This window comes from Halichoeres trimaculatus, unplaced genomic scaffold (assembly GCF_033239565.1).
Source record: "Halichoeres trimaculatus isolate MK-OKI-2021-1 unplaced genomic scaffold, fHalTri1.1 fHalTri1_scaffold_5, whole genome shotgun sequence".
In the NCBI taxonomy this organism is placed as follows: Eukaryota; Metazoa; Chordata; class Actinopteri; order Labriformes; family Labridae; genus Halichoeres; species Halichoeres trimaculatus.
Genome location: NW_027437183.1, coordinates 28,442,541 through 28,452,146, shown reverse-complemented (window position 1 = coordinate 28,452,146; position 9,606 = coordinate 28,442,541). Strand labels below are relative to the sequence as shown.

Sequence of the window (9,606 nt, the reverse complement as noted above, 5' to 3'; positions counted from 1 at the left end):
TGTCCACAGGCAATCCAGATGTTGGGAGGCGTGACTTGTATCTTGAGTGTCTTGTTCCCTGAATTAACAGGAAACACTCCTTGGAGCTAAAGTAAATCATTCGAAGTCCCAACAACTGCACCTCTTGCAGTTACAGTGGTGCACCTATAGGTGGCACTGTTCCACTTTACTAGCTCCATTTCTGTAATGCTGCTCCCTCTTCTCCTGCAGGTTTCATTTATTCAAGAAAAAAGAATGACTGCGGTAAGTAGAGAAAGGTTTGAACATTTAGCCTTTATTTTTTCAACATAAAGTATTAAAGAGTTTGAGTTTTACATGAAAAAACTTGTTAGCAACTTTCTTGACCAACCCAAACTCAAAAATACAGAAATACTGTACCTCTTCTTCAGTGTCTACAAATATTACCAGCAAAAACAGAACTTTTAAAGCATCAAAATACACTTTTTTTTCTGTCACATAGTGTCAGTCACTGGGACCAAAAACAGTCAATTTAAGAGTGACAAAAATGTGTTCAATCCAATTACAACATATAGGCAGTAGTGAAGTGACAGTGTTTTGAGAGGAGGGGTCATGCTGCAATTAAGCACATCCTTTCCTTTCTAACGATCAGATCTTCATCTACAGGTAAGGTAGCTTTCACAGAAAGCAGTCATAGATTATTCCACTCACTGGTCAGTAGCTTGTTTATTTATCGGTGCAGCTACAGCGCCAATTTCAATCTCTTTCTCCCACAGGAGCAGGAAGCTGCTTTAAGAGTCTTCGTACTAGCCTGGATTTATTATTTATTTTAGTTTACCTTCATAGTTCTGTTCCATATATTTCAAGGATGGGTTGGATTGCAGAGTTCTGGGCATCTAGACTCAAAGTTTGGGATCCTTTGATCTCAGAGTGATGATCTTGCTCCCCGTGTCTCCTCAGGAAAAGAAAGGATTGTGCAGCCTTAACCAGAACCAGTGTGATAGTTAATGCCCTTTCTGTGTGTGTGAACACACATCTGGCAGTAGCCACTCACAACTTGATGTCCTGTGACTCTGACATCTTGGCAAGTGTCTTTTTGACTCGAAGGGCTGTGAGGCGGCAGGCCGGGCTGTGGGCCCAGCACTCTGTCATCAGTTTTCCCATCTGTCTTAGGCACTGGGGAGAGACAGGAGTTTTAAAAGTCATTACCTGCTGGGTTTGCACACATGCATATGGGAACATGAGACGTGCAGAAGCATACAAGCACATTTTTCATTACTGTACCTCATCGCTGGTCCATCGATTAGGAAAGGATGGTCTTAGTTTCTTGATGCAGACCACCTCTCTCATGTCTTCATATGACGGGTCTGTAGGAACTAACTCATGATACGGCAACTGGTACTCTTCAAGGATCCCTGCCACAAAAAAATCAAGGAAAGAAAGACTTTAAGACTTGATAAATTCTGTTGGATAAGATTCTTCAATGCTGCACAATACAAAAAGGTGCACGCATCTATTCTGGAAGTCTAGCCTTTGGAGGAGGCTTGTGCAAAAAAAACTGTTTACCTCCTGAGACACAACGTCGAGCAATTTCCCAGAGAATGAGCCCGAAGCTGTACATATCCGCCATGATGTACGACTGAAAATGACTTCTGTTCAGAGTCTCGTCCAGAACCTCTGGGGGCATGTAGCGCTTTGTACCCACTCTGGTGTTGGGAGGGATATCTACCTCATTGGTGTCACTGCAGAGAGAAATTTTCAAGCAAAAATTAGAAATGGAAGATTAAAAAGCTACGCACATTACTGAATCCTACCTCCAAAAGAGCAAGAATTTAGCACAATATGATTTCACTAATAACTTATTAATCCTGTCTCTGACGCTCTCACCTGATAAACTTCACTGCCAGTCCCAGGTCTGCTATACAGCAGGTCCCGTTTCTTTTCACCAGAATGTTTTTGCTCTTCAGATCTCTGTGGGCGATGGCAGGTTTCCCCTGGGTGCCAAAGATCTCGGTGTGGAGGTGACAAAGGCCTGACACTGAGGAGTAGGCCAATCGCAGCATGGCTTTATTGTCCAGAGTGGTTGATTTGAGGTAGTCATACAAAGAGCCGTTTTCATGATAGTCTGTGATCAGGTAGAGCTGAGTCCAGGAGCCAGTTCCTTTGATATCAGCAGCTATAAACCCTGTGAAAGGAGGTACGGCGAAGAAGTGGTGAGTTCAAAACTGTTTTCACTGCTGCCTTTTTAGAGTGAAGCCAAAACAGCATTAAACGTTAAACAGAAGCTTTAGCTGCAAATATTGAGACAGACATAAAACAAACACAACGTAGCATCCACTTAAGACGCACAGCAGCTTCCAGTCTGTCTTCTGGTTAACCGGCAGGTGATCTTTTGCCCCCTGCTTAATTACTATGCATCTTGTGCTGTTTAATTATGCAGGCTTTGGTATGCTGTCTGTTGCTGTCTACTTTATAACTGTGTGAGTTTGGTGTTTGGTCTCCTGGCTATAATTGATCTGTTTTGGTGGTGGTTGCAGTGTGGTGCAGCATAGATAAGAACAGACAACTTCTTAAAGTCACTGCATGACTTTTTTTTTGTTTATTTGGGTTTTTTGTTTGTTTGTTTTTATGCTAGTTTGTTCAACCATCTTAAAATCCATCACCTATAAACACACAGAGTATTTCATCCATTTATCTATTAATAAGATATCATCAGGGGCACTCATTCACATTCGTCTCTCATAATCTTTTTTTTTTTTTTTTTTTTAAAGACCATTTCTGAACAGCAGGACAAAAGCAGAGAGATGAAAATTAGTTTGACAGAAAATAAGTCCATAATGAAACTGGTCATTTCTTGATGTGGATGAGAAACAGAAATCTTTCTTACCCAGTATGTTCTCATGTCTCATGAGGACTGTCTGGTAAATCTCCGTCTCCCTGAACCAACTGGCCTCCTCAGTGGTGAAGAAAACTTTAACAGCCACTTTTTCCCCCCTCCATCTGCCCATCCACACCTCTCCATACCTCCCCTTGCCAATCTGCTTCACCATCTGGATCTGCTTGGCTATCGTTCTCTGCACCTGAGGAGGAGAAAAATAAGATTTAAAGGTAAAGTTTACAGTTAGCATTTAGACTCATAAGGGTTCAAGTACATTTAAGTGATGTCTTCTCTAAACAAAGCCAGAATTTTCCAATGGTTGAAGCAGTACAGCTGTGAAAATTTGACTGCATGATGTCTTTTCTTTGTCAATACTGAATGTATCAAATGATCTGTTATCCCCCCACATGATTCCATTTAGATAAACACAATAATAAATCTATTAGCTATGATGTCGTTCTTTTGTACATGTACAGGACTAATAGAGCACTGTTTTGGTATTCAGCTGCAATGAGAGCATCTCACCAACAGAGGGAGCCCTGAGCCTGATCCAGAGCTCTGTGATTGCTCTATCAGGTCCTTCAGAGACTCTCCAGGGGGAATGTAGGTATCATCCTGCTCCAGACCAATGCTGTATCGAGGACGGGACTCCTGCCGCTTATACCTACATAAACAGAATTATAGTGAGATTACATGATAACAAGCATATTATCTGACAAATTAAAACAAACTCATGTAAACAAAACACAAAAGTGCAGTAATAAGGAGTGTAGTGTAGTTTACATGGTAGGCATCAGAGACTAGGGAATGTTAGCTGTGGAATACCTGAAGTAGCAGAAAACGATAATAACAGCCAGGATAAGGCTGCACACAGTGACGGAGATCAGCAAGGCCATGTGGTGGATCTTTCCATCGACATAGACTGCAGGAAGGGGGGAAAAAGAGGTGAAGAGTTGAGACAAACAGTAAAGAATGACAGATGAGAGGGCGTCAGGATAAAATAATAATCAAAAACCAAAGCATGTGGTAATCAGTCAAATTAATCTATTATTTGGACAATCAACAACGATCCATTTAGAGCGCAACAGCTGGACAATTGTGAGAAAATGTTGCAAATAACTTTCTGAGAGCTGAAACTCAGAAAGAGCAACAAACTGGAGTCAAACCCTCTGGTATGCTTAATTCAAAAAGAGGGATTTAGAGGATATGACACCATAAAATCAGTCATCCACACAACTCACTTGAAAGAAGAGTGTACAGTAAATCAAACACAAATCATATTTCACTCATCAATTTTTCATTTTCTTCTGGCACACTCTCTTTTCCCTCAGGGGCAGCAGTCAACAGCAAGAGGAAGCCCTCAGTATAGTCGATGAATTCTCTTCCTGATCCTCTATGATAGAGTTTCAGATTGATGACTGTGCCCCTGGTGTCTGCTGCGGCTTGTGATTTCCCTGGGAATCTAAGCTTACTGTCTCTCCAACACACAAAAGGACTCTCAGACTCGCACACGGAGGATAGTGTTTTACACAGCGGAGACCTCCCTATCCTCTTGACACCCAGCAGCAATGGCAAGCTGCAGGACATTTTGACAGTAACTCCTCCACTTTAGCCATTTTTGACTCTGACATTGTCATGATATCTCCATCCGTGGATCCTGTGTGCTAACACTGTCAGCCACAGTTCGCAGGCCTGTCTGTATCACTGTCCCTGTCACCTGCCTGCTGGAAAACAAGTGGCCTTCCAGATCTTTCTAAGGTTTCATGTGCAGGAAAGATCAGGGGAGGGATGGGAGTAAAAGATGAACTTACGCGGTGGCTTCAGCGGCGGCAGTGTGGGGTGTAGGTTTTGGTTACAGTAATCCTGGTCCGTGCAGCACTCCAGAGATCTCCTTTGACGAGAGTTTCCTGTGTCCTAAAACACAGACAAATTAGTATTATTCCATCCTTGCTTTTGTTCCATTTTACACTTTTTCTTTACTCAAAGATTCACCAATTAGCAGAAAAACAAAGCAAAACTCAGTTTTTACTGATAACCGTGAGGATTCACTTCCTTTTACTACTTTTGCGTCAAAACACATAGGAAACATTTGATTTTCATACTAACTTGATTAAACAGATTTACAAAACTATTGAAATTAAGAACAAGAATGTGTTTTGGGCATTGTTAGAAAAGTATTCAAATTTTGATGTGCTGTTCATCTGGTGAATAAATCCACCGACATGAATCAACCATGAAAGTAGTTGTCGGCTAAAGCCCTGCGTAGGTAATAAAAGCCGCCTCCTTCATTTTTACAGGGACGACATGGTTCCAACCACATGACTAAGTTAAAGTTGAGTGCACATTTATATCAGACATATTTTTTCATTTTAATAACTCCTGACTGTCTTTCAGAAAAAAAATCAGATTAGCAGGGTTGGGGATGAAATGCTGAAGAAAACTAAATGAAGACTAAAGCCGCGTTTCCACCAAGCAGTCCGGTTTGGTTCAGTACAGTTTGGCACTGTTTGGTACAGTTAAGTCTGATCCCGTATCAGTTCCACAGCAGAACTGTGCCCTCTCATGGTAGGCGGCCTGTAAGCCGGATGCCCAAAGCTTCAGCTGTTAAATAATAGCATGACGCCTTAGCAGCGCGACACAGTGTACCCCGCTAATCCAACACTGAAGAAAAACGTGACACTGTAAACAAAGAACATAGATGGAAGACATGCAGCGTTTCATCCTCTCTGTGATTTGCATGTAGCTCTTTGATACAAAGTGCAATCAAGCTTTTGTTTCAGAGAAGTCTGTGTGCCGTCAGGAGAAATGCAGCCGCTGTCGCAGAGTAAGTGGCGATTCTTTTGACCAATCAACGGTCTGTAGTGTTGTAGCTCCACCTTCTGAGAGTGGATCGGTTCAGTCTGGCACCCTTATGAAAGGGTCCCAAAAAGTGGGATGGCTTGGCGTGGTTATTTGGGGATCTGTCCTGGGATAAGTCAGTGGAAACGCCACAAAATACCTGCCATACTGAGACGAACCAATCTGGTCTGCTTTGTGGAAATGTGGCTTAACAGTTCATCAACAAGTCCATGAACTTTTCCATGATCCCAAGTGCCTTCGCCAATTCTACATCAGAATTTGCTGAACTTCAGATTTTAACAACTTGAGGGATCATTAATGTTTTGTTGTCAGTTTATTAGCTGATGTAACAGTGGCCCTTCAGCTACATCAGCCGGCATGCCTCTGCACATGCCTCTACTCCACCAGCTCAATATATCAACACGCATCAAGGCGGTATTTAGGCTTCACATCTCATACGCTGTCCGTATAAATATAAACAGAACCACTTGCTTAATTTGTTTACCCTTTCCTCATTCTTACCATCATTCTTAAGTTTTTTTTCGAGAAATCTTTGATACAAGATGCCAAAGACTGAGCTGTAATGTTACATCCTCTACTCACCCTACACTGAAATTCTGACCCCACCAGCCCGAGGCAACCTGCAGTCTTCACCGGTAATCCTCCCTCCTCTTCCACCATAGTGAAACAGTAACCGTCAGTCCTGTAAGAGACACCAGTCAGCAGTTAATTGCAAACAGTGAAATGATGTTAAACAATCAAATGACATATCACAAATAGAGTCTGTGGGTAGATTACACTGCAAAAAACTGAAATCTAAGAAGTTTTAATGCTTTATTTCAGGCAAAAGTTTCTTTTTCTAAACTGCATATGGGCCTTTTTACAGAGAAGACAAGAAAAATCTTATCTCGAGACAAAAATGATATCTGAATTTGAATTGCTTGTAAAGAGAAAAACAAATCAGAATCCAAAGTTTTCCTAAGGCATAGACTCTTGCTTGTGTTCCAGTTTTTTGCAGGCTATCAACACACATTTTAAATATGTATAACTGTTTTTGACTCAAGTATTGGTGTGTGTGTGTGTGTGTGTGTGTGTACCTGCATGTGTTATTGGTTGAATCATCAGGACAGTGGTGATAGCAGTGACACCATAGTAGTCTCTGGGAAGCTGAAGCAGGAGCTGTGCTGCCACTCGCTTCCTTCCCACTCTCTACTGCCTCCTTGCTGGATGCTCTCAGCAGCATGCTGTCCAATATATTCCCTGGAAACAGGAAAAATGAGAAAGAAGGCAAGATTTAGCTTGGAAAGAAACAAAAAACAGAATCATGAATTACAGAGAATACATGTTTGCAGAGGGAAAGAGCACTAACACAAGGGCAAGGTTTTATTATTAATGCCATCATAAGCGTGGACCCATAGAGACTGGCTAGATAGTAAAAAAGGATTTGTTGGGAGGCAGTCGGACATACTCCCTGCATTATCAAAACTGGGAGCAGAAAAGCAGTATCTCTTGAGATTAAAAAAAAAAGAGATGGCCTAGTGCGAGGGTCTTCATCCTGCAGTTCTGGAGCCTCATGTGGCTTTTGACTCCTTTGCAGTGGCTCCTTGTAGCTTTAAAAAACATTGAAATAAAGTCTCTTTATTTTTCTTACAGAGGGTATTTATGATTAAAGACACTGACACTTTATAAAATCATGTGTTAACAATTTGGTGGGCTAAATTTGCAGCACATCTTTTTAAAAAAAAGCTTTCTAATGATTTTTAGATTTTCAAGAATTTTATTTTTTTTATTTTTTTTTAATCAAATTTGGGGGGAAAAATTGCAAAATATTTAAATTCCATGTTTTTATTTTTGAAATGTTTACATTTTTTTGAAAATTTAGCAACTTTTTTTAAATTATAGTTTTTATATATTTTTTAGAAATTTATGAGTTTTTGGCGATTTTTTTAATTAAAAAAATAGCCAATTTTTGCACATTTTTTAATTTGATTTTTTTTAAAATGCAAATTTTTAAAGTGTGAAATTTAAAAAAAAAATTGCAACTTTTTGAAATTTCATAAATTTTGCAAATTGAGCCCTGACATTTTAAAATTTTCTTTAAAAATTATATGAATTTATTTAAAATCAAAACATAGAAATCACATAAACAATTTAATAAACACCAAAAAACTTGATGTTAAGATAATTATTCACTAGATTTTTACTTTGTTTAGAATTTTGTCTACTTTTTTGTCTTTATTGTGAAGATAAAGTAGATCTTGTGGCTTCTGAATAACTTAAATCCTATCGAGCTGAGGAAGAATGGCTCCTTTGAAAGAAAAGGTTGCAGACCCCTGGCCTAGTGGTTTAGGACACGCTCAATGAGATTTGCCCTTGTGCAGGTGGCCTGAGTCCGAATCCAGCCCGTGGGCTCTTTCCTGCATGTCACCCCCCACTCTCGCCCTGTTTCCATATCTATCCACTGTCCTCTCTACTATCCAATTAAAGGAATAAAAGCCCCAAAATCCATTTTAAACAAGGGGTGAAGAACGTGTAAAGTGAGCACGCGCTTCAGGATTGTGGCTCATTTCTTTTAAAGTTTGATGTATCTAGTTTTATCACCCTAATGCTGCAGCTGCTTCTAGACAGAACACTCCATAAGCCCTGCCTCCAACTCCAGCATCTTCCTGCAGGTTTGTAAGTTCCCCAGGGGAGCAAGTTTTATATATATTTGCTTTCCAGCTTTGGGGCTGTGCTGGTGTATGACTGCAAGGAGTGCCAAGGCCAAGACGACAAATCTATTCTATATGCATACTCAGCATTCACACGTTAAATCTGTTCCACATGAGCCGTCAGACGAAATCTAAGCATATTCTGTGATACTATAGGGAAACAAAAGTGGGAACGCTTGAAGATACGAACACATGAGAAAAAGAACAGAAGAAAGACATGTCAGAAAGAAATGAAAAACAAACGTAAAGCCTGATCATCCAATAAAAAGAAATGTGCTCACTCACAGTAAAAGTTTGTTTTAAAACTCTCACAGCTGATACTGCTTCTTAGAGCTAGAACTGGGCTTTTGTATTCTCCACTTATCCTATTTCAAAAGAGCACCTGTTTGTCACTTGAGGGGAAAAAAGGGCTCACGGAAGTGTCTTTCCTTCATGGCTTTTAAGATTTTCATTCATTCCAGCATGATCATTGAGACCAGATGCTTAACAGCTGCGAGCAGAGAGTCCTTCCTCTCTCTGAAATAAACTACAAGCAGATACAAAATCTGAACCCTAAGCTGACTCCTCTTCCGTCCTCTAGTTTTCTACTACAGTATTTTAAAAGACAATGAGAGAGTGGATAATGTAGACAGTGTGTGTGACAGAGCACAGTCACAACACACTAACTGATCATACTTATATGATCTTATAAATGCTTACTGTCCATGTAGTGAAAAGCTACGTACGGCAAAGCAGAAGAGTTTGAGATAACCTAATAAGACATTTAAAGCACAAAAACTGCTTTGACTTTTCTATAGGTCAGAGAGCACAGGGCATTTTCAAAACTATGAGCATAAACAGTTGTTTGCAGAAGTTCAAGTGTGATGTAACTACAGCATTAAAAACAAACATTGTCTCATCAGAAATTCCAACCAGACTAAAAGCCATCTTGAGGTGTTTGAATTGAGTTTTGGCTAAAAGTAGGTTTCTTATTATTAAGGAGACGGAATGGAGACTTTCAGGACATGATCTTGTAAATGGGAGACAAATACAAACCCATGTGTGAGTTAAGCCATGCTTGTGTAGTCCTGCTGGGGTTTTTTCCCACACAACAAGTGGGCAAGCCTAAGTTTTGCCATCTTAGTGTGGCTTAGCATCAGCCACTCTCAAGTTAGCTTGTGTTAGCTTATCATCTTATTGTGGCTTAGCTAGCTGTTAAGCTAATACTAATATCAGCATATT

The 9,606-nt window shown here is 40.2% G+C and overlaps 1 protein-coding gene across 2 annotated transcripts in view; it reads right to left on the bottom strand.

The window, feature by feature from the left end:
- Positions 1 to 276: 276 nt before the first annotated feature.
- bmpr1ba (bone morphogenetic protein receptor, type IBa) overlaps positions 277 to 9,606 on the bottom strand; it is an 85,931-nt gene continuing 76,601 nt past the window's right edge. For both annotated transcript variants that reach the window (XM_074671130.1, XM_074671131.1), the window contains 10 exons: positions 6,772 to 6,934; positions 6,278 to 6,377; positions 4,648 to 4,750; positions 3,662 to 3,758; positions 3,362 to 3,500; positions 2,846 to 3,038; positions 1,846 to 2,143; positions 1,525 to 1,700; positions 1,243 to 1,373; positions 277 to 1,134 (listed from right to left, as the gene is read on the bottom strand). In XM_074671130.1, the coding sequence (XP_074527231.1) occupies positions 1,009 to 1,134; positions 1,243 to 1,373; positions 1,525 to 1,700; positions 1,846 to 2,143; positions 2,846 to 3,038; positions 3,362 to 3,500; positions 3,662 to 3,758; positions 4,648 to 4,750; positions 6,278 to 6,377; positions 6,772 to 6,934 (1,526 nt within the window). In that variant the 3' untranslated portion in view covers positions 277 to 1,008. The remainder of the gene's footprint in view (positions 1,135 to 1,242; positions 1,374 to 1,524; positions 1,701 to 1,845; positions 2,144 to 2,845; positions 3,039 to 3,361; positions 3,501 to 3,661; positions 3,759 to 4,647; positions 4,751 to 6,277; positions 6,378 to 6,771; positions 6,935 to 9,606) is intronic.